This window comes from Chiroxiphia lanceolata, chromosome 9 (genome assembly GCF_009829145.1).
Source record: "Chiroxiphia lanceolata isolate bChiLan1 chromosome 9, bChiLan1.pri, whole genome shotgun sequence".
NCBI classification, from domain to species: domain Eukaryota; kingdom Metazoa; phylum Chordata; class Aves; order Passeriformes; family Pipridae; genus Chiroxiphia; species Chiroxiphia lanceolata.
The window spans coordinates 25,748,524-25,772,327 of NC_045645.1; the positions used below are offsets into that span (position 1 = coordinate 25,748,524).

General features: G+C 42.9%; 2 protein-coding genes across 11 annotated transcripts in view; one reads left to right on the forward strand and one right to left on the reverse strand.

Annotated features, from left to right (window-relative positions):
• Nucleotides 1-11,561, reverse strand: part of METTL11B (methyltransferase like 11B) — a 31,065-nt gene extending 19,504 nt beyond the window's left edge. For 3 of the 6 annotated variants that reach the window (XM_032697007.1, XM_032697005.1, XM_032697004.1), the window contains exons 1-2: nt 11,355-11,561; nt 9,264-9,334 (exon numbers count right to left, since the gene is read on the reverse strand). In XM_032697007.1, the coding sequence (XP_032552898.1) occupies nt 9,264-9,330 (67 nt within the window). In that variant the 5' untranslated portion in view covers nt 9,331-9,334; nt 11,355-11,561. Of the gene's footprint in view, nt 1-9,263; nt 9,341-11,354 lie in introns of all 6 variants that reach the window. The other 3 variants (XM_032697006.1, XM_032697003.1, XM_032697008.1) reach the window with 2 other exon arrangements.
• A 129-nt stretch (nt 11,562-11,690) lies between these two features.
• The window catches only part of KIFAP3 (kinesin associated protein 3), a 66,221-nt gene continuing 54,107 nt past the window's right edge, over nt 11,691-23,804 (forward strand). For 4 of the 5 annotated variants that reach the window (XR_004358521.1, XR_004358520.1, XM_032696325.1 and 1 more), the window contains exons 1-9: nt 11,702-11,815; nt 16,489-16,620; nt 17,815-17,969; nt 19,095-19,150; nt 19,642-19,783; nt 20,911-21,010; nt 21,773-21,897; nt 22,357-22,455; nt 23,161-23,339. Coding sequence is in view for 3 of the 5 variants with exons in the window: in XM_032696325.1 (XP_032552216.1) it covers nt 11,784-11,815; nt 16,489-16,620; nt 17,815-17,969; nt 19,095-19,150; nt 19,642-19,783; nt 20,911-21,010; nt 21,773-21,897; nt 22,357-22,455; nt 23,161-23,339 (1,020 nt within the window). In the remaining 2 variants the exon portion in view is untranslated. Of the gene's footprint in view, nt 11,816-16,488; nt 16,621-17,814; nt 17,970-19,094; nt 19,151-19,641; nt 19,784-20,910; nt 21,011-21,772; nt 21,898-22,356; nt 22,456-23,160; nt 23,340-23,804 lie in introns of all 5 variants that reach the window. The other variant, XM_032696326.1, reaches the window with a different exon arrangement.

Consider the following 23,804-nt stretch of genomic DNA (forward strand, 5'->3'; position numbering starts at 1 on the left):
CTGTGAACAATGCCAGCACTACAACATGCCCCACATTTACATTAACGAGAACTGTGGGGCTTGAGTATGGGCATGATGGCACCCATGCTACTTGTAGGATCACTACTGAAAAGTTTAGTTACCTTTCTAAAACAGCTATTTAGCTTTTCCTGAAGTTGAAGCCAGCTAGCCAGCCTTCCTCTTGGTAGGAGGGACAGTGGAGAATCTGGACCTCTGGACAAACTGAAGCCCTACACTAAAATAACAGTCTACACGTCCATAATGCATGACAGTCCTTGGCTTCAACAGCTTTTAGTCTAAAATAAGAACGTGCTTGTATTTAAGTGGGTAATAAAACAGTTCCTCTGTGTGTCTTCCTCCCCGTGAGATCAGGCAGTTCTAGGGAGGGTTTAGCATGGATTAAAATGAAGGATCAGCTAGAGCAGCTTCTTGTTAAAAGACCTTTAGCTGATCTCTGCCTGAGAGCAGCAGGTTTAAAATAAGGCATCAGATGGCTTATGATGAGTTGTGCAAGATCCAAGGTGGATCTGGTTGTTGGAGCATCGGGATATTTAAAGAGAAGTTGTACTGGCCTTTGCATTAGTAGGTAACCACCTGTCTGTGCAGATCTGAGCTGTACACACTACTTCTGAAACACATCAGCTGCACAGCAATGAAAAACAAAACCATGTGCACCGGCTCAACATATCACACAGATCACAAAGGGTCAATTTTGCCTTTAAATTACTGTGTTCTGCTTACAAAACACCTGGTATGCAATCCAATTTCCACATGGACAAACCATCAGAATTGCTGTAAGATGTCTCCTTACCTTAAAAAGGCCTCTATTAATTCTTCTCCCTCACACTCATGCCTGGCATATGCTGTCAGGAATAGATGTGGTTAAAGCAAGTAATTTTTGTTTTATCTTTGACAACAAGATTTTAAAAGTTCCTGAGAACCACAGGATGATGTTGACAGAAGAGGCACAGGCAGAGAGCACACGTGCAGTTGTGAGGGCAGAGAAGAACAGCTGCAGGTTGGGTGGCAGGTGGGAACCTTTACAACTGACTGCTGCTGCCTGGATTGTTCTGCTGCAGCTTCGGGGGCTTATTCAGAGCAACACTGAATGCCCATGTCTGGGTGTCAGGCTGGAAAATACTAATATGACAATGGATGCATTAATTATCTGACTTTCTTAGTCACAATCCTCACTCACCTAAACTCCGCTCATGGGTCCAATTAGACTTAGCAGTTTTCAAAAGTATTCCTGTGAAAGTAATTTGGTTTTGAGTTGACTGTAGAATTGAGAAAAAACAGTGGTTTGGGTTGATGAGAAACTGAAATATTTCCCTTTTCTCACCCGGAAAAAAAATTTCTCTTTCAGGCCAAACAAAATGTTTTGTTTGTTTGCAGGGCTATTTCCCCTCTTCAAATTTTTATTTGTTTGTTTGTAATCAAATTTAGGTAAATTTAGTTTCCGCCTTTCATTTACAAGGGCAAACAAGAACAATGTTGTTGTCACCAGCAGACTGATCAGTCTTGCAAAATCACTCTGTGAAAAATGACCCAAGGAAATGCAGAGCAAAACAGGTCCTTAGGCAAAGACCCAACCTTGGGATAGACTGCTGATGTTTCAGGAGAAACCCTGTCTTTGAACCGCATTTCCAAAGCAGAGTTCACTGCCTGTAGGTCAGGATGACTCACACCCTTCAGGGCATATCCTGCACAATTCCCAGGCGCTTTCATGGGTGCAGTCACAGCAGCAATCTGTTATCATTTACACAATTGGAATTTAGCAATCTGGAATTCCATCTAAAGCAACTAAAGACAGCATGTGAGCCCTATGGGTAAATACATTATAATTCATGTAAATGAAACTGGCCAGAGCTCTGTCCCTATGGAGGGAATACACACTTCTTTTCCTCCAATCCTTCCAGTTCTGGTGCCAACACTAAATTACTTTTTAAAGGGAGTGAGAGAAGCCCCTCTTAGGTAGGAGAGGGAGCCTGTCTCCTCATGTCCCAAGCACAGTGACAGTCACAGCAGGACGCTGATCTGGAGATCCACAAACAGTATGCCAAGGTAAATAGCAACATTTGGGGAGGGCTCCTGCACGCTCTGGCCATGAGCATTTTGTTTGGTTCTGGTTAGGGACTCTCAGTAGTGCTGGGGCTGAAGGGAAGGAAGGGCAGGGTTCCTGATGAAACTGCAGCGGGAGCTGCTCTCTTGTTCCTGATAAGAAGCATGACAGCTGTGCCCACAACATCTGGTTTTCATTGAACCCTAGTGAGAGTTCCTTGCTGAGTCTCTTCCACCCCATATGTGGTGGTTTAATTGATGGAGCCTGAGAAGGTTTTAGGTCCAGCGTGGAATGCCGCCTTTCGCTGTGATATGTGACTCCACATACAGTAAGGGCTGGGCTGCTCAGAGGCATCTTTTAAAAGCATTTCTTCTCAATATTGAATTTTGAGTCTATTGCCCTCTGTTGGCTCAAGCACAGGATAAAGCTCGCTTTCGAGGTGAAAGCTAACAAAAATCTCCTTCTGGCTGACTGGCAGGGCTTGTGGGTTTTGGGAAATGGAGGATCAAGTCAGCTGCAGCCTTGTGTGTGCATGTGTGCATAGTTCATATCCCTTCACAGCTCTGTTTCAAATGCAGGCACAGCCCTAACCAAGGAGGAAGGGGGACTGGAAACTGGCTGTCTCAGCCATTGTGGACTGCACATAAGATGAGAGTTTTAAGGAGTGACTGGAAGGGGTAGTGTTTTGGTGAGCTGGGATAAGGAAGATGTTGCACACTCAGGAAACAGCACAAAAAGCAATACAGTAAAGCCTGTGGGAGAACTGGGCCAGTGGGACATAAGTTACCATTAATGTCTTTCAGCTCTGGCATGCAAATGCCAGAAATGCTTTGGTGAAAGGTCTCTCAAGGCTTTATTTTCAATTCCAAAGCAAAAGAAAGATGGCAGCCCACACCATCAAAGCTCCTTCTGCACACAAAGCTGCCAGAAAAAACATGCCTTTCCACTTCCTCTCAGCTGGATCCTTCCTACCTAAGGCATATGACTGACCCATCTGCTCAGACCAAAGAGCTCCTGGCCAGTTATCCTGTGTCTGACAGCCACTGGCAGCAGTGCCTAGGGAACAGCCTAAATCCATTGCTAGGAAATGTACTTTTGCTGCTCCCGCACAGAGCCAGACCAGGTATTTTCCTGAGCTCTTAGAAGGCACAGGCATGAAGCCTCCCATCCTGGGAATACCAAGGCACACCCCAGTGATGTGACATGGCAGTGGTGATGCCAGGGGGGAACAGCCTTTCTGCAGAGTGTGAACATCATGACAAAAGAGAAACTCCAACCTGGGCAAGAAGAGAGTGAAAGGAGTAACAACAGACCTGTAGAAAGAAGGGCTGTGGGCACTAGAGAGATCATTTCACCTTCTGTTCTTTTAGAGAGGCTGAGATGTTAAAATCCAGACTTTCAGATCTGGAGCTCTGTGGATCCCTCCCTGCTATTGCCTCGGAGGGCAAACATCAGACTGGCATTTCCCTGATCTGGTACAGCAGCACATTTCACACACGGCACTGGTGGTGAACATTCTTTTTGTTAGTTCAAACTGAACTGGAAAATGTGCTGTTGTTCTTTGAGCCACACATGATTTTTCTTTTAGATTTGTGCCTTACTGCTTCTACCTAAAACAAGCCCCATGTCTCCTCTCACTTGCCATCTATCCTGGAAGATCCACACTGGACAAGAAACTGTCTGTGCTGCAGTCAGTCTAGAGCTGCTCTGGGCCAGCTTGGCCAGCCTGTTCATCTGTGCTGTCTGTCTGTCTGTCTGGTGAGTGTGCACAGAGGGACTGACCCCTCACTGCTGCCAAAGAGCTGAACTCTGCTTAACTCTCCCTCAGTGCAGTCCCTAACACAGGTCTCTCTCTCTCATCTACCTGGCAGCCAGAGCACACAAACCTCTAGAAACTTAATTAACTTTCAGACTCTGCACATCTTTCAGTGGTGGCTGCACTTGGCCAACATGTCATGAAGTTATAAGAGAGAGGGAGAAGAGACCTGATGAATGCATGGATAGGTAAGGCAAGATAAAACTAATTTCCTGAGGAAGCCAAAGCAAAATGAGCTGAAAGGAAAAAAGAAAAGTTGACTGTAAGGAACAAATGACAAGTGACCTTGAAAGACCTCTTGCACCTTTAGCTCCTGAGAAGGAAGGGTCTGGCAGAACCTGGGTGTGGTGTGTGCACACCAGGGAAATGAGAGAGGTTCAGGAGCTGTAAACAGCATTTTTGGTGGATCAGTAAAAGTATCAGTAGTATAATACCCCCTGCGTTCCAGATACAGTGTGACACTGCTGGCTTGGTCAGCCTCCATCCTTAACCTGTGTCTGAGCTGTGTGGAGTTTCACAGGATCAGGAGCTCAGCAGTTAAGTCCTGTGCACACCCTGGAACACTAAACTCAGTGTCTGAAAAAATAAGTAATAAGTATCAAGGGGTAAGGAAATTAGATTAAACCCAACTCCTGGACAGCATAAACACACAGGAACTTGGATTGCAGAGACTATAAACACGCCTCTTCTTGTGAAATACTGCTCTTACTGAGAGGAGTGGCTCCAAGTTTGCAAAACCCACCTTTGTTCAGAACCGAAGCAGAAAATGGAATGATCAAGACTGGAAACTATTTGCTTCTTTTTATTAACATTTTCTATCTGAGCTCTCAGACTAGAACCATTCAAAAGCCAAATGTACGTGCGTTGTCTTTTGGAACCAAAAAAATAATCAAGACACGAAAAGTTGGAGATGGTTAAGTGTTTTCTCCAGAGGCTGGGGATTAGCAGCCTGGGCAAGTAGCAGAGGAGGGAAATAAAAAAAAAAAAAGTAAAATAAAGGAAGAAACTCTTAAGTGACCTGACAAGGGAAACTTAAATCTTATTTTTAAGAGGTTAGGTTGTACTAAGGCTTGAAAAATTAAATCCACAGCTGTCTCTAGAGGACTATATCTCACTAAGAAAGCTTCAAGTAAGTTTATCATGTATCCAACACCTAGACATTGGACCTCAGGGACCACTAGGATAATATTTCCTCTGGATTAGCAAGAAAGCTAGCAAGTGACATTTGTATGAGACTAAGTTTAAGTTTAAGGGGTTTTCTTATTATGATAAATGAAGAATGAGCATACTGGGAAGGAAAGCTCTTACAGTTTGCAAATCTACTTCATCCCCACTATTTGTTTAAAAATGCACTGTTATCTCCTAAATTAGTTTTATTTGGTGACATCAGTAATTTGATGGTTTTATGTTTGTCATCCTCCCAGTGAGGATCAATGTGTTCTTTATGAGCAATATTTTTAATCTCATAATCCCCTTTATGAGAAATACTTTTAATTTCAGAGACCACGAGCACTGGCACTGAGACAATATATATGAAAAAAATTCAAGAATGAAACTATAGGAAACACAGGATGGATCTGGCACAATTATAGTGCTTTCCTTCTTCTGGGATTCTTCACTACTAGCCAATAAAGCCCAGGATATGTTGGAATGCTACTAATTAACTCACCTCTTGCCATGACAACTGATATGCCCCTGGGTTCCAGGGAAATCTTATGAACCATATGAGAAGCAGTACTTAGCCAGAGCTGGGTGAACTAAGGACAACTTTATTATGTTAACTTTGAAATCTGAAATCCAGTAGCAAATCGAGTTTTGTACAAAATAAAACTCAGACATCTACACAAACGCCAATGTCAGAGTTTCACAAAGTAAAGCACTTTTTATTTATATATTCCACTCTTTCTGGGTCTTTGTAAAATACACTGGTGTAGGAAGAGACCACAGGTCCCCCCAGTAAAATGCCTCCAGTCTGTGGATGGGCTATAGTAATGTAGCATTACCCTGTTCTGCCCACAAAGCACAACAGTGACTATGGGGTTTTCCAGTCCTATGGAAAATCCTGAATTCCATACCTATGTGTCTGTACAGATGCACATGCAGGAGGTGTAATGAAGAAAAAGCATACATAGAAAAATTAAATGGGGAAAGTGAAAAAAGGGGAATTGCTTAAACAGCTTACAGATGGTAACTAAATTAGTTGAAAGCTGAAGGATTGTTTTTGCAACACGCAGCTCAACAGCACTGTAAAACTTCCATTATTGTAACCCAGAAGCTCCTGAGAACTAGTAATTACCAGAGCTGAACTCCTGGGCCCTCATATTTTCCTATGGGCCAGCTAGATCAGCCTTCAAGTCTTCCTTCTGCCAGTGCCTTCCAGACTCCTGGAAAGTACAGCTGGGAGGGTGAAGAAAGGTCCCCTTCCACCTCTCAGGTCTCCTGCCCCATACACCTGATTTTGAACAACATCCCCATCCCCTTCAGACACAGTCTGCCCCATATGCTCTCCTGCCATTCCTTCACTGGGTTTCACAGCCAGCAATCCCTCTGCCTGTTCCTGTGCTGGGACACCAGAACAACACCTGGAACACACTGCTCCAGAGTCAGGCTGTCTGCAGGTCACATCCAGTCTTGTCAGGGATAACTTGGAAAGCTCCTCAGGAAAAGGTATCTTGCCTGATAATCCACCCAGAACTGATGGCCTAGGTGGAGTAGGAGGTGGGGTGCAGGCAGCAAGGAAGCACAGCCTTAAAGTTTTGCTTGCTGTGAGGGAAATCCACTGAACCCATGATGAACCCTCACTCCTTGCATCCATCTTGTCATCTGCTCCCAGCTGAGTGGCACATAAGTCACATTTTCTCTGTTATGCACATTTTTCCAGTTTCCACCCCAGACATGTTGCCTCAGATAGTTCTGGGAAGACCAAGCAGGGTGAAGGGGTAAGTGCACTAAATCAAACAGAAGCACAGCCTCTGCTTGGGGTCCCAATGAGTCTAAAACTGACTTATCATCCCCCCTTCCACAATGTAAATAAAGCAAATTAGCATTAGAACAGAACCTGTGAAAGAATTTACTGTACATTCATCCACATTCTCTTTCTTAAACTCCTGATGTAAAGACTGGTAATAATGGAGAAGCATCAACTCGTAAATCCTAAAGTTATTCCACGTGTTAAGTGCTATCCCACTAAAATTTTATGCTTGATTTCATCCAGCTTAAATGCCTCTCCTTGTTTTTCACTCTGCTACATTTCTTGTGTGCTTTGGTTAAAAGTAAGTGGAAACAAAGACACAAATGCTGCAGCCTGCAAGAGGAGCAGGATTTGCACTGATATGAAGAACAAGGCTAGCATTGTTCAGGATAGTTCAAAAATGTAATGAAAACTATTTTGGTCATAAAATGTTGTGCAAAATCTTCTTTTTTTTTTTAAAGGAAATAGCCACTGTCTGGGATACCTAGAATAAATTGTTGAGAAATGAAAATTTCCCTTTTTAATCTGTTTGAAATGACTAACTTGTTGTAAGTTAAATGTCACCTCAGTGATACTACTTCAGCTGAAGTACTCATTCCTAACTCTCCCTCGGTTTTTTTTGATGAAAACTGAAAAAAGGCAATTATTTTTGTGCAAAGCAGAAAGAATTTGATGATCACATGCAGAATCCTTTTCTTTTGAAGGGGAGAGATGAGGAAGGGGAGGAATTCCTGATTTATGATCAAATATAGACTTGTTCAAGTGTAAAGGAGACCCCTCCTTGAAAACACTTAAGCTGGTGCTTAACTTTATTACTGTGGCAAAATTAGGCATGTGCTTGAGTGGTTGCAGAGTCAGAACCATAAAATGTCATAGCCTTTATAGCTACAAGTCTGGTTTCTGCCTGCTGCATCTAATAAACATTAAGAGGTGAAATTCTGTCCCCACTGGGGTCAATGGTAAAACTCTGATTGCCTTCAGCAGAATCAGGATTTTGCACAAGAACTCTCCAGCATTGTCACTGGGGGTCACAAGATGGAATGAGCAGAGGGAGCCCATCTGCTCGCTCTTGTATGGACACTTTTATATTTAATCTTTTCAGGTTGTTTTTGCCTGAAAATGAGCAGAAATGAAATATGCAAATTCTGGTGTATCATACATACTGAACATACACATACAGAACACGCTGATGGCTGTATGTGGCACTTAAGTGGTGGACTTGGCAGTGTTAGGTTTACTGTTGGACTTGATGATCTTAAAGGTCTTTTCCAACCTAAATGATTCTGTGATTCTATGAAAATATACAATATGTTGTTCTGTGTTCCTGCCAGTAAAATTCTCTCTTATAGGTTTGATCCTTTAAGGGGAAAAACAGTAATTGTAGCACCATTAGGGTATATTTTATATTTTCCCATATTTCTTAGAGCAGCCTTGCTTAGGACACGAGTAAATTGGTATTTCTCCTCTAAGTTGCAACCCTCAAGCCTCAAGTCAGGCACTGAAAGTCTGTGCAGATGGTTTGTTTGCCACATCCCCAGCTGCAGCTGAGTTTGGGGACTGTATTCCTGCCGTGCTCTCCACAGAGATTCCCGTTTTAATTTTTGTGAAGTCTCGTGCCCGAGGATAAAAAACGCCCGCGGGATTTCCCAGCGCGATCACGCATCGGACTGAAAACGCTCTTCTCTTGGGCACATGTCCCTGTCACTGCTGATCCAAAAGGCATTCAAGAACCACCTTGGTCTGTGCTCCAAGATTAATCTCATCCAGAAGAGTTAAGTCAGGCTTTCCCTTTGCAAATCAGATTCTGCTCTGCCTTGTCTCAGCTCTTCCTTCCAACACAAACTTTTAAGCCCAGGGTTTATTACCTCCATCCCTCAGTCACTTACTGTGGGACAGCACATCAGAACAACATCATTTCCATCCCCCCCTGAGCAGCACAGTCTAATCAAGTAACATGTTTCCCTGAAAGTCATCCTCTCAGATTGCTGTACTTTATTTTAGCTAATAAAGGGCCTTAAGGAGTTTTATGCGGAGTTCATTTTACGAGGTTCAGAAAAGTATCCCACAATCACTGTTTTTCCCTTCAAAACCACCCAATTCTTTTTTTTCTGAGAGCCAGGATGGAGAGATTACAAATCTCAGGGTTGCTTTGATTTCTTAATTCCACAAGAGAGAGATTAGTCTATTACACTTTAACAATTCCATTTGCTACAGAAAACCAGTGTTGGCTATTTTGTTGGAATTTTGTTTTCACTGTGATCACAGTACAAGCAATCAGACCCAATGCATTTTCAACATGCAGTCTTGTTATACATCAAAGGCTCATTGAAGACAATGAAAACTTCAAAATCAGCATTAGCATCAGTACTTTTCAGTCATAAGAGAACAAATGGGAAGAAATGAAACCAAGTTACCATGAGACAGCAATGGTGGGTGTTGTTTCGGTGTCACAGTGTATTCTGTCCATCTGGTTAAGAACATCTGTCTGCACCTCAACCAAAAAAAAAAAAATCTCAATTTTTTGCATAAAAGGGTGCTTTATCATTGACATTAAAAAGGGTCTTCACCTTTTTAATGAAAACAAAGAATAGAAATGTTGTTAGTATTTTCATCTACACTTACTCTACTGTATATTTTAATTGAGAATACTCCACAGTTGTCTTTCCTCTTGCTTTCACTCACTTGCTTCACTCCTCTCACCCAACTTCCTCTACTGTTCTCTTCCTATTCTGCTCTTCTCTGCAACTCCCATTCTTTTCCACCTGTCTTTATATTCATTCACTAAAATAAAATATTTTCTTTTACCTGACTCCAGAACAGTATTTCTTACATCTGCTCTAAGAAAAAAAAAACCCCAAACAAAACTAAAAAGGAGAGGCACAGAAATCCTGCACATTCCATTTTCTCTTTGCAACTCAATCTCTTTCTGCCCCAAATACCACCCTCTCTTTTTTTCTCTCACATATACTTCTAACATGCAGGTGAGGGGATCTCCAGTGTCCCATCCCATAAACCTCATCACACTACAAGGAAAGGGATGTAAGAAATTGTGCAAAGCAGCATCAGCAGCTCAGGGCGAGGCTGCGGAACAAGACCTGAGGCAGCATTTGTCCTACAATTTAATTTTAAAAGAACCTACCATGCAATACATGGGTTTTGGTGTTTATGTCATGTGGTTTTCTAAACCCAGCATCAACGGGTTGTCACTGACCGACAGAATTAGCTGCTCTTGGCAGTGCTGGTGGCTCAGTCCCTGAAGTGTTTCACTTGGACTCTGTCAGGCTGAGACAGGCTCTGCCGTCCTTCCAGGCCCTGACAAACAGCCAATTTTAGCCCAAAACATCGTAGCACACATCACTGCCAGAAATGGTCGTTTTCTCATATTTTTCAGGTCTCACATTCTTTTGTATCCTTCTCATCTTGTCATTTTTGACCTGCCTTCCATAGGTGTCTAAGACTATTCTCCATTCACAGGCATATGTGAGCAGATAATTAAGATAAATTCTCAGTGAAATAAATGGAGATTGTCAGGTACCTAGTACTCAGGAAATATCAGACTATTTATAGAGCTTCAAAGTTTAATGTTTGGCTTATGCTTATCTGGAGAGCTGCTGAAACTACTGAAGAATTATCGCTCTGATCAGGTAGTTATATATATTTTCTTTTTTTCTTTATGACAATCATTAATAGAAAATATTCCTGTGATAAAACGTAGAATAAGGACAGTAACAGAGGTGTTACATTCCAGCAATGTTTTGTAAATGCACTGCTCTGAGGTAGCACTTTATATTTCACAGGGGACTATCTTTTCCATTTTCTGTTCAAACAAAGGCAGGGCATGCTCTGGATACCGCAAAATATTTTATTCTGCTTGGTTACAGATTATGAAATATAAAGTTTTTAGTCTTCCAGAGGATCAGTAGATATTAAGTATTGATTCTTAATACTTTGCCACAATTCTTGGTTTTCTATAGTTTTATAAATTTTAATATTTCTATACTATTAACTTAATATTAATTAATATAAATATGTATCACTGAAAGAAGACATACATGCCAAGAAAACAACACGGAGACAATCAGGAAGGATCCCTCACAACAAAACCAACACACTGATTCATTGAAAGCCCATTTCACAACTTGCGAGGAAATGCCAGTGATGCCTGTCAATTTCAAAACAATAAGCATTAAATAAACAAATAAATAAGAAAACCGAATGAAGGAGGGCTGTTACGAAAGCGCCATACAGGGCCAGGAGTTGGAGTGGATGATCCCTGTGGGGTCCCTTCCAGTTCAGCGTATTCTGTGATTCTGTGCAGCCTTTTACCAGCGGCAATAAACCCCGAATCCTGGAAAACCTAAAATGCTCCAAGACCATATGCCCTCAACCAGTACGAAAACGGGCTCATAAACTGCGTATAACTTAAGAACAAAACAATGGCAACAGCCTTGAGATCATATTTGTGAGGAGAAACGGCTCATCCGGGAGAAAGGTCACCGACCCACCTGCCTCCGTGTAACCTGAGCTGGGGTCAGTTCCTACTCTCGGCCAAGTCTCTACCGGCTTGAACGACAGCTGATCATACTGATGCTCAGCAATTTAACGTCTCGAGTTTAGAAACTTAACTCTTGTGCATATTGTGGGGGAAAACAGCCCCTTCGCTTCACCTCGCGTCGCCCGCAAAGGACAGACGGAGCCCGTGAGGGGGGGGCTGTGCCTCCCCCGCGCCTGCAGGGGGCGCTAACGTGGGAGGGAAGGAGGGGAGGGGGAGCGGCGCGCGTGCGCGCGGGGCCGATGGCGCGTGCTCAGAGCGCGCGTGCGCGCGGGGCCGGGGCGGGGCCGGGGCGGGGCTCGCGCTCTCCCTGGTAACGAGCACCGCGCGCGGGGCCGCGCCCTGCCCGGGCCGCCCCCCCCACGGCCCCCGCACCGCCGCCATGCAGGGCGAGGACGCCCGCTACCTCAAGAGGTAACCGCGGAGGGGGGCGCGGTGTGCGGCCGGGGCGCCGCAGGTCGTGCTGGGGGTGGGGTGGGAAGGGGGTCGTGGGGCTCAGGTTGTGCGGGGAGGGGACGGTGTACGGTGCGGGTACGGGGTGTGAGGTGGTGGGGTGGGAGACGCAGGTGCTGCAGGGTGTTGCGAGGGGGTGGATGGGAGGTTGTGGTTGGGAGAGTACAATGGAGGTGAGGGCGTGGGGCTGAAGGTGTTTTAGCCTGTGCTGGGGGTTGAGTGGGGCCTGGCGGGTTGGGAGGCGAGAAGAGGCTGATGGGGGGAGTGATGGCGTGTGGGGCTGAGGCTTTTTGGTGTTGGCTGAGTGAGGGGTTGGGCTGCGGGCAGGTGATGGGGTGTGTGGCAGAGGTGTTGCTGATGCTACTGGGGTCTGGCTTGGAGGATGGATGGGAGGTTATGGGTGAGGAGGTGAGTACGGAGCGTGTTTTGAGAGGGGAGGTCATGAGGTGGGTGGAGGGTACTGGGGGTGAAGAGTGGCTGGTTTGGAAACTGGCCGGAGGTTGTGGTGCGGGGGGTAAGGTGTTCGGTTTGGGAATGGGAGATAGATTTGTTTAGGCAGCCCCCCCTCAGCCTGCCCCAATGTGGTGGGCAGGAGACTTGGATGAGGACTGAGAGGTTGGGTTAGGGATGAGTGAAGTTCATGAAGTGAGCGTAGGAGGAATGGTGAGACGGGTCCTGGTTCGGGGAAGGTGGTAGTTTGAAGGGATGGATGCTCTGGTTTGAGGAAGGCTGTGGTGGCATTTTACGCTGTACATTTGGGATGTACTGAGGTGGCAGCAAGTCGGGAGGAGAACAGATGCTATTCGGAGATGAGTGGGGAGGGTTTGTGGGTATTAAGGGTTGGGATGGGGCAGGTGGCTGATTTGGGGGTCAGGGGTGGGATAACAGGCAGCAAGGCCACATTCAGGGAGCAGCTGGGAGAGATTAACTGATTTGGAGGAGATGTTGGAGCATGCCGTGGCAGACTGGGAGGGAGAGGTAATAGGATGGGATGAACAGAATAGTTTGGGAATTGGGATGGAACCGAGAGGTAGCTATGGCACATAAAGTGTATGATCTGGGTTTGATGCTAAAGATGTGATGAATGAATGGTGCCTTTATCTGTCTGTTTGGCAGTGAGGCCAGTCAGCCTAAATAACAGGGCCTGAGCTGGCAACTGTTAAATCTCTGTCAGTCATTTCAGAGCAAAAGTGAATGAATCCCAAAAGATGCCAGACCATGTAGGCCTCTGTTCAGACGTGATGTGTGAACAGTGTCACTTCCTGTGATCACGCAGGTGATTTTCATCACGTTTTGAATCCTGTGGAGTTCCTGGCCTTCTCTTTTTTTTTTTTACACTTCCTTTCCAGTTGTTAGTATTTGCAGAAGTTGCTGTTTAGACTGACTAGGTTTTGCTTTTTTTTCCCCTCATAAGGCACATATTAAGATACATAATTAGAAACAGTGGGGGGGAAAAAAACCTCTTGATAATCTTTGAACATTAGTTCTGTCATTTGTTTACCGTAATGAGGAAAAATCAAATGTCCACCTTTAATTAAGTAAATAGATGTAACTTTAGAGTAGTGCCTGTTTTTAGCCTTGCATGTTCAGTTTGTGCCATCTTTTGTGATTTTGGAGGAATCTTTGTTTTGTAGTCACCCCTGCAACAAGTGTAGTTTTCTCTCTTTTCTGGGAGCACAAACCAAAAAATATCTGCTGTGACTGGGCTGGTGTGCAAGGCTGCTACTCCTCTGATCCCTATTTCCCTTTGTCATCCTCCATGAGCACTCCCCCTCCCACCAAGTCTGACTTGCTGGGATTTGTTATTGGATTTTCAGCGTTACCCACGTGTGCAATTTGTCCCACTTTTAATTAGGATAGTTTGGGGTTGCTTTTTCCCTCTGAAGGAATTAGTTAATAAAGGATATTAATACTTGGTCTTTGGTTCTGTGAGCTCAGCTAACCCAGCTTTTGTCTGTAGAAAAGGCCTTTCTCTTTTAAACCTTGAACAGAACTGGGTTCTTGTTGACAAAGCAAGCAGTGAAGTGAAAGGATGGGCTGATATGCATGAGAGCTCCCTGGTGCAGTGCTGCTTCTACCAGTTATAGTAATGTCTGCATTTTTAAATGTTTTATGAAGTGACTTACAGACTGAGGATGTGCAAAAAATCAGCAAAGTAAATGTTTGTTGATTTGAGGGGGGAGGAAGGGTTGGTTCTATAAATAAAGATGTTCTTTGTGATGCTGACAATCTGAATGGGGTGTTTTCCAAATGAAAAACAACTTCAGTGGCTGGGTAGTATATTTTAGTGTAGGTCCTCAAGCATTTCACAAGGTAAGATTTTTTTGGAGAGGGAACTTGAGTGTGTATTGATTTGTGACTTCGTTAGCTCAGAAATAGCTCGAGCAGCGAGGGTGTTTGTCAGTGTGAGAGGGCAGAAAATCTCTGCAGCTGTAAGTTCTTCAGCTTATCCATCTGTCCCTCTTAAGGAAAAAATTAAATATGGGAAATGCTAAAACCATTTAAGCAGTCTTAGGCTAAGGCTCTGCTCCTTGCTAAGCTCATCAGTGGTTTACTGGTGCCAAAAAGAGAAGGTTTCACTCCTTCCTCTTTATCCCTTATCACAGATAAGAAATATTATTCCTTTTCTGTAAAGCTCTTTCACACATGGGAAAATTTCTGCCCAAAACATGAAGAGTTTCCTGTTGGATTGCTGGAATTGTCTGAAACAAGCCCTCATGCTGAACCCCAAGGTGACTCTCAGGAGCAGGGGAATCATGGGAAGATCTAATCCTTTTGGGAGTGATGAGCTGTTAGCTCAGCTTATTTCTTGTAAAACTCTACCAGGCTCCTTCAGGCCCACTTATTCTCTACCCATCCTTTCCTTTATATCTGTAAATATTGCTAAGCTGTCACTTACCAGAGGTTTGACTGTCAGGAGGAGTGGTTGCAGTTGTGATCTCCTGGTAGGTCTGAATATGTCAGAAATACATTTAGGAGTGTGGAGTGAGAGCTGGATTCTTTTGAAATGAATTTGCTGTAAGTTTTCTGCCATGCAAGTTTGGACCTCATGAAAACAGAGAACATGCTGTAATGAAGCATCTGCTTCAAGGTACTGTCAAAGGGAAAAAAAATCAGTTCTTCAAAATATCTCAGGTCATAATGGAGTTCTGCTGCAATCTCGTGGAAGATGTTGCTCTTTAGCAGTGAGATATATTTGTTTGCCCTGTAGCTTTATATCCTTGCAGTTGAACTGGACATTTCCCACAGCAGACCTCTCTGTGGTTTGTGAGGTTTTTGGGCAGCTGTATCTCAAAACAAAGGTATTTTTTGCAGTTGTCTTCTGCACAAAGGAAAGTGGCCTCCTTAGTAGCTGGGTAGATGGAGACACACATTTCAAACATTTTCTGATGAGAGTGATTACCCTGCAGGCTGCATCTGGATTTGCTAACATTTCCAGCTCTTTGAGGTTGAAGTAGTTTTCCCTGATCTAACTGACCCAATTCCATAGTTAGCTGCTGTCTCATTTGTGCCATAGCCCGCTGCTATCCCATGGATGCTGATAAAACTGCAGGTGAAGCCACCTGTAATTCTGTTTATCGACATGCTCTGTCTAAAAAACCCAAACCCCAACAAAACCCCAAAGCAAACAAACACCCCCTGCCCCCCCCCCCCTCCAAAAACCAAACCTGCATTTTAGAGGTGTTTTTAATCTGCAGCCTGTTTTAGCAGCCTGGTTTATGGCCTGACTGAACAGACTGGATTGGCAATACCAGGTGGAAAAGGGACGAGTATCAGTGTTACCACCAAAGAAGAGATTTGTAACTGTATTCTCTGGATGTGGTTCTGCCATTACTTGAATCCAGGAACCATGTGTATCTTTATGGCCTGTTGTCCGTGCCCTGTCCTCAGGGCTCTTGTATCTAAAGAGTTGCTGGCATAAAGGAGGAGAGAGCAGGACAGGCCCTTTTGGCATTGACATACCCATACACATCCTGGAGAATACTTTTTCAAGACGTCTGTAGCTATAGAAGGGCAGGTAGACGTGCTTGATTTATACTGGTTGATGGCAGCTGTTGATCTTGTATTCAAGCCTGGCAAAGACACAAGGAGGTGAAGAACAGGAGCAAAGAGGTTTGTGCTTCAGGAGAGAACAGTTAATTTGAAATTTGAATTGTTTGTAATTCAATCTTGGTAGATTTTAAACTGTTAAGAGTTAGCCAAGAGAGTGACAAAAAAATCCGTTTTTAAATGACTGCACTAAATCAATACCATTAGACAAAGATTTGTCAATACTGACAAGGTAATGGGGAATCCACTGGGAAATTCACCTCCTTGATGAAATGCATTTTTTTTCCTCACTGTAGTTCCTTAACAGAGCTGAGCAACGTGGAACAGGTTAAACCTTTGATTTCTTTAACTTGATTTCTGTGACTGAGGCTTGACCAGTGACTTGGATGTGTCTGTATGCACTAGAGGCAGGATGCCCCTGGCACTAGGCTTTGGTACTGTGGTGTGAAATGAAATACAGTGGAAGGAGAGCAGGGCTTGAGTTTAGTGTCTGAATAGAACAGGAGACAGGTCATTGTTACTGATTTCTGGTGTGTTTTCTGAGCTTTTCATTTAATCTAATCCTTTTTTCTTCTTTATGGCAGGAAGGTAAAAGGAGGCAACATAGATGTGCACCCATCTGAGAAAGCCCTCATTGTCCACTATGAAGTGGAAGCAACAATTCTGGGAGAGCTGGGAGACCCCATGCTGGGGGAACGCAAGGAATGCCAGAAAATGTAAGGTCACTGCAAGATCTGATAGTTTTTTCTGCCTTTCACAGTCATGGATTCAGTAACTCAAACTATCAACCCCCTCTAAGAAATAGTAGGTTTTAATCTTTATAAAACTTAGTGCTGGCTTTCAGAGCCAGGAAGTAACATGCCTGGGAAGGTTAACATCTGAAACACATGTTGTACACTAGTTTTCATCCCTGTACTTTAAGGTGTTTTGTAAAGAAAAGGGATTACTCCCATTTTACGTAATCGGCACTTGAGATAGAGAAAAGTGAAGTGATTGGTTCCTGCTCAAATGATAGTTCCTGTTGGAGCAAGTAATACTGTTGAACTTCCTGCCAGCCTTATGCTCCAGCTGTTTGCTCTCCTGTTGTTTTGATCTGCCTCCCCACTAATGAATTCACTACAGTAGCTGCATTTTATTTTTGCCTGGTGTTTTCTTTTAAGAGCAGTAAAACATTTACCGTGCAAAAAGCCCAGAGAATTATCATAACTTGTTTCCAAGCTGCAAGTTTGGACTTTTTCTAGAATCCTGGAATCATTAAGGTTGGACAAGACCTTATGTGAGTGCACAGAAGAAGAATGATTGAAGAAAAAAAGAGAATCCTTAAGTTGTCTCAAATTTTTAAAGATACTGGAAGTGTTGATCTGTTTTCAGAGGGATCAGCATAACTTGCATCTGTGATGTGGTGGAATTCCATTTTTGATCCATCCTATTGTTAGTACCCACAGAGATTTCTTACTGCTCATTGCTTGTGGACCTGGCTGCAGATCTGCCAGAGCTGTGGGAGGCTCCAGGCACTGCAAAAGAACCTTCTTGTGCAGTCAACACCCAGAACTGTTTCTCATTTTGGACTTGTTTTTGTGTGCAGTACTCCTTTGTGGTGCTTGCACTGTTTTTGGGTATATTGCAAATCAGTTCCTGTCTTTAGTGTCTGTTAGAGATGGTTGTAAGGGATCTGTTCAGACAGCTGCATTTAATGTTGCAGCTTGAAGGCTGATGGACAGTTATGCTCTGTCAGATCTGTTTGACAGTTAGTTGCCATTTGGAGTTCAGAGAGCCACCACTTTGACAGGCACAGGCATCGGGTGTATCAGGATCCTTTCTGCTTCAAGAAATTCATGACTGTGTAAACATAATCAAAGAACTGAAGATAAGTCTCTTTTCAGCTTTTAATATTTTTGTCTGTGTTGCAGCATTCGGCTGAAGAGTCTTAATGCAAATACAGACATTGGTTCCCTGGCTCGAAAGGTGGTTGAAGAGTGCAAGCTCATTCACCCCTCCAAACTTGGGGAAGTAGAACAGCTCCTGTACTACCTGCAGAACCGCAGAGATGCCTCAGCAGGAAAAGGTAAATAACACAGGCACAAAGTAGCTTGGGGCTGGGGTGCTTCAGCCTTGAACAACTACTGGGTGGGGTTTTTCTGGCTGAGATCCTGACTTGCTTGATGTGCGAGTTCTCTGGAGACAATGACAGCGAGGAAGACGTATAGTTTTATCACACTTGGAAAAATTACCATCTTGGAATGAGATTTGAGGAAATGATCTTTTTAACAATGAAAGTTTACTGTTTTGGTTAAACTTAGTGATGGTTCTTACAGGCTACCTTCAGCTTTAGCAGGACTTGAGAGATGCAGGTTCTGCTGTTTGGTGCAGCCTCTTTGTATTGAATCTGCACTCACAGTGACATCAAAAGACTGTTTGAGGATCTTCCTAGAAGAACTCTGTCAGCACCTCTTGCAAGGGTAGATAGGATTCCTGGGCTGAATTTGCAGTCTCTGTAAAGCTGGAGAGAAGAGTTTCAGAGCCTGAAAAGCTTTGGTACAGTGTAGCAGACAGCTTGGGATATTTCTCTCATCTTCTTATCTTAAGTTCCTGGCATCTTGGTGGTCCTATTTATACCTTAAACTGTCTGCTCAGGGGACAGTTTCATATTTAACATCAAATCCTGTGCAACCTTATGGTTATCTTGCAAGCTATGGTTTCTTGCAACCATGAAATGGTAAGCTTTGTTCTCAAGTTCTTATCTTTATGAGACAAGTTTAAAAGAGAAATTAATGTTATATGTATGCTTTGATTGTAACTCCTTTGGGTGGTTTACCCTCTTTTATTCTGTCTACATATCTTGGTGTATCACAGGGTACAGGCAGAATCAAAGCTGCCAAGGTATCTCAGTGTGGAAGGGAGTGTTGTCACTCTGGGCTTGCACTGAGGTTTGTTACCCTTGGTCCCCCCAGCTGAGGGGGCTGTAAGTGATCCTTTAGACTGAGTTGCCAAAAGTCATCTGAGGGTCTGCTTTGCTCCCTGTGGGCTGTTCAGCTTCAGAAACCTGACATACCTGTGTGAGTCTGACAGGTCAGCTGGACTCAGAAGGGCTTTGACCTTGATTTAACCAGGATGCTTAACCAGAACACTGGGTATGTTCTTCATCTGTGAATGTTGTAATGTAACTGCATCCATGTCTTTTTCTTTATAGAAAAGAAAGAGAAATCCAGTAAGCCAAAAGATCCACCCCCATTTGAAGGAACCGAGGTAAATATTGGTGTTAAAAGAGAAATGCAAACCCCATGTACTGCTTCAGTAAGCAGTTATAGAAGGGGAGAGGAAATGCTGAATTCTTGGGGTTTTTTGCTTCTTGTTTTTTAAACAAAGAGCTTGGTTTGGAAATAATGCACAATGGAAAAAATTATCTCCATAAAGGGTAAAATATTTGACTTGCACACTGGCCCCTCCAAGTATAGCGCTCAGTGGGACAGCGAGTGGGGTCTGGAACATCGGACAGGACTCAGGGAGTCGTGTCTGAGCATCCTTTGTTTTTAGTAATTAGATCTTCTCAGATTTCCTGGTGTTCATTGGCAGTGATTCTGGATGTGTTGAGTTTTTTTTAAACTTGTATTTTATTTTTTCCTAAGATCTTAACTCCAAGCTGTGTGCTCTTTTGTCTCGTGATTGAGTAACGCTGTGATTGATGGTGTTGAATTGCCATCTCTCTCTGTGAAAGCCTTGCTTGTGACTGCTTTCAGATTGATGAAGTTGCCAATATCAATGACATGGATGAGTACATTGAGCTACTGTATGAGGACATTCCTGACAAGGTGCGTGGCTCTGCCCTCATCCTGCAGCTGGCCAGGAATCCTGATAATTTGGAAGAGCTGCTTATAAATGGTAATTTTAAAACCCAGTGGTAACGTCTCTTAGTATTGTGCTGTTAATTTTGTGGTGCTTTCTTTTCAAGGGAAAAGTAGTTCACCTTTAGTTTGGGTTTTCTCTGGTTTGAAAAGCTCTGTTTCTCCATACATGTCAAAGCCCAGTTGGATCTCTACAAATGGGTGCTGCTCAGATTGTTCTTACATGGGCCTAACACTGAAGTCTTCCTGCCCTCAATAAACTTCAGCTGTTTTTTCTCATCTTAGTTATTTTGATGCTAAATTAACTTCAGCTGGCATTACTGCTGGAGATGAGGCTGTATTGTTGTATCCTGTAGATCAGAAAACTTGCTTTGAAAAGGGGATTTGCTTGCTGACATAAGTTAATTTTGCAATTTTTTTTCCTTGCCCCTTTTGTCTCTTTTGCTGAGCCCTTATACCCTCACATTCCTCAAGCAAATGATGACTTCAGTACATGCCCATCCTGCAATGTCAGCAAGCAAGATGGAATGGGAGGGGAATGGTGAGCCATCAAATAATGGCTTATCCCCATGAGTTGTTGCAATTATTTGTGCTTAACGTTCCCAGTTGCTGCTTTTCTCATTCTGATCATGTAACGTGGTGTGTGTGAAGAGGGACTAGATAGGAGAAGGTGAATGGAAAAGTGAGATGAAATAAGACAAGAAATATAAACTGAATTATTACAGTTGAATCAAGGGGAAAAATAAATGGAAAGGTGGATAAGAAATACTGTCTGTCAGGGTAGAATGTAAAGGGGATTTGAAAGTGAAAACTGTGTTTCAGACAGGGGATACAATGTAGTGTGGAACAGGCAGCTGGCAGAGGCCACAAGATCTGAAGGCTGGTGGTATCTCTCAGATGACTTCAGTGTTTGGTTGCAGTTTCCTTGCCTGTTGCCATCTCTCAGGGTTTGTGACAGGATGACCAGCCAGGGTACTCCCTATTTTTGTATTGTCTCCAAACAGAATTTGTGAGCAGTGGTACATGGTAAAGTGAGATACCTGTGAAAATCTTCCATTAGAAAATTGATAGGTGTAGAATAAGGTGTATTCAAATTCTGAGGCTCACAAGACAAAAGGAGGGAGGTGAAATACTGATGCTCATCTAAATCTTGTTTCACTTCAGAAACTGCCCTGGGTGCATTGGCCAGAGTGCTGAGAGAAGACTGGAAACAAAGCATCGAGCTGGCTACCAATATAATTTATATTTTCTTCTGCTTTTCAAGGTGAGTGCAGAGACCCTGTATAGAGGGACATAAGGAACTTAGCTCTGCTTAGTGGCTTTTCATTTGTTTTCTGTGCTGCAAAACTTCACTGAAACAGGGAAAAAATTTGCTGAGTCAAAAACACACTTGTGCCTCAATTTTATAACTTCCAACAAAAAGAACCCTCATGAACAGGCAGCATGTGAGGGAACTGGGAAGAAACTAGTAAGGATTCTGATCCATAGTTTTCTGTCAGAAATAAAAGGTGGCAGAGTTTCCACCTGTGATTTCCATCAGCATTCCTACAGGGCAGAAATGGTATTCAAAACCAAAGTGAGTGCTTGCTCCTAGTTAGCCATGCCAGTGTTTCAGCATACCCTGCCTAGAAATAATTCAAATGGAATTTTCGTTGCAACTTGATTTTAGATCTCTGCTGTGGATCTGGTGAGTAGAGGGTGCTCTGAAGCACTCACAGTGTGGAAAGCAGGGCTGATTGGAAAACATTTTCCTTTACGCATGAAAACTGGAATGTGTTTTTATTTTGACTTGGAACAACAAACTGTTCCTTGCCCTTCTACAAGTCTGAAAAAATATTGGTGTTTTCAGGAATTGTTCTTGTTTTAAAATAATTTTCCAGTAGAGAAGTGTTATAATGGGGCAAACAGTAAATGCCTTTTTTAATATTTCATGTGCTGCAGTGTTGGGTCATTGCTACCATAGCTGTCAAAACGGGAATGGGGTTGTTTGCATTTATTCCTCACAAGTATTATTTCTTCAATGTAGTTTTTCTCAATTTCATGGAATTATCACACACTACAAAATTGGAGCTCTGTGTATGAACATCATAGACCATGAACTGAAGAGACATGAACTTTGGCAGGAAGAACTTGCTAAAAAGAAGAAAGCTGATATCCTTTTGATGTTCTGGGGTAGCTTGATGGCTTCTAATTTGTCTCGATTACTGGTATTGGGTTATATGAGATGAGTATCCAGCAACTTCTGCAAAAGCAGTAGAATTTACTAGAAAGTGCAAAATATAAATGCAGATACAAAAAAGACCACAAGTGAGGAGTCTGGCATGCTGAAGAGGTTAAGCTGAAGTTACTAAAGCAACACAAGAAAAATAATGTTTTATTTTATCAACAGTATGTCTTAGGAACATTTGTGCTGCCTATTAGGATGTGATACATCCAGGGCTAGAAGGAAAGAAAAATCGTGCCCTGGATTACAGGTGTAGCAGGCTGTTGCTGAGGTAGTGGCTACTGCATAGATCTCTTGCTTTTTACTTGATTCAGTAACACTTCAGAGGACATTAATCATCTGGACTGTGTAACTTTGCTTTAAACTCCTTAACTTCTGCAATTCACTTGATGAAGATCCTGAAAATCAAACCCTGAAAAAGGACTATGAGAAAACTTATAAGAAATACAAAGGGCTGGTTGTCAAGCAGGAACAGCTCCTCAGAGGTACCAAATCCAAATACCAAATTATGTTTTTGTTGGTAAACATGGCTAAGGGATTCTATTGGATTCTTGTTTATAAACAGGATGCCTTAAACATACTGAACGTGGGGATGAATGTGAAAAGAGCATTGCCAAAGAACAGGGAGAAGATGAGTACTAAATCACATTGTTTGACACTATGCTAACAATTTTAAAAGTGGCTTATCAGTCTTAGAGGAAGAGTAGCAAAAGTGATCCACTCAGCTTTTCTTTGCTTGTGATGTTGGTTTGGCAGGAGTTCAGTATTTTGGTTTTGTACGTTTGATTTGGGGTTTTTTGACTTTGCTTAACTTAGCCTGTATCTGACTTAAGTTGAATAGATTTAATTTCTAGTTTTTGTACTAAAATACACTTAATGTTAGATTGAAATTATCTGAGTGGCAAACCTTTCCTGAGAAGGGCTTTTTAATGATTCCTGTCAGAATGGTAATAAGAAAAAAATATAGAAAGCTTCTAGTGATCTTAATTTTTATTTTTTTCAAAGCCACTATTAGAGCTAATGCTTTCTAAACAGGAATAAAAAGCATTCATGGTAGTTTCCTTCAAAATACACCGGGAAGGGAGCAGAATGCTGCTGAAGGTCTTGTTTTCAGCACTTACTGTGTATACAGACTGGTTTATTTCTGTCGTCTTTGATCTCTTGGTCTGATTTATATTGACCTTTGTTAGTTGCCATTTACCTGCTCCTAAACCTTGCTGAGGACACTCGCATTGAGCTGAAGATGAGAAACAAGAACATTGTCCATATGCTGGTGAAAGCACTGGATCGTGATAATTTTGAGCTGCTTATCCTCGTTGTAACTTTCCTGAAGAAACTCAGCATTTTTATGGAGAACAAAAATGATATGGTAAGGCTTGGGGCACTCTACTGCAGTGCTGGAAAGGTTGGGGTTCTGAAAGCTTTGTGTGGCTGGAGGGAAGAGGGAGACATCTCTGTCTTCACCCTAAATATCTCTAACACTGTTTATCCTATTTTGTAACAAGTACAATGAGTAAAAGAAAACCAGCACAACATCCAATCATGTCATACTGCAAACATTTTTGAAGAACTGTCATCCCAAGCACAGAACATGATACATGAAATTCAAAATTTTGAAGCCAACACCCCAGAGTCTTCTAATACCCCCACTTGTGGTGATGCCAATGATCTTGCCCCCAAATTATGCTCTTTTGACAATGTATTATTGTCTCTGCCATGTGTTGTCTTGGAAAGAGAGGTGGTTATCCTTACGGAGCTTGCTAGATGAGTTCACTTGTTTCCTAGGTCAGTTTGGTCTTCAAAGGCACCCTCACAACTGTTCCTTCATACTACC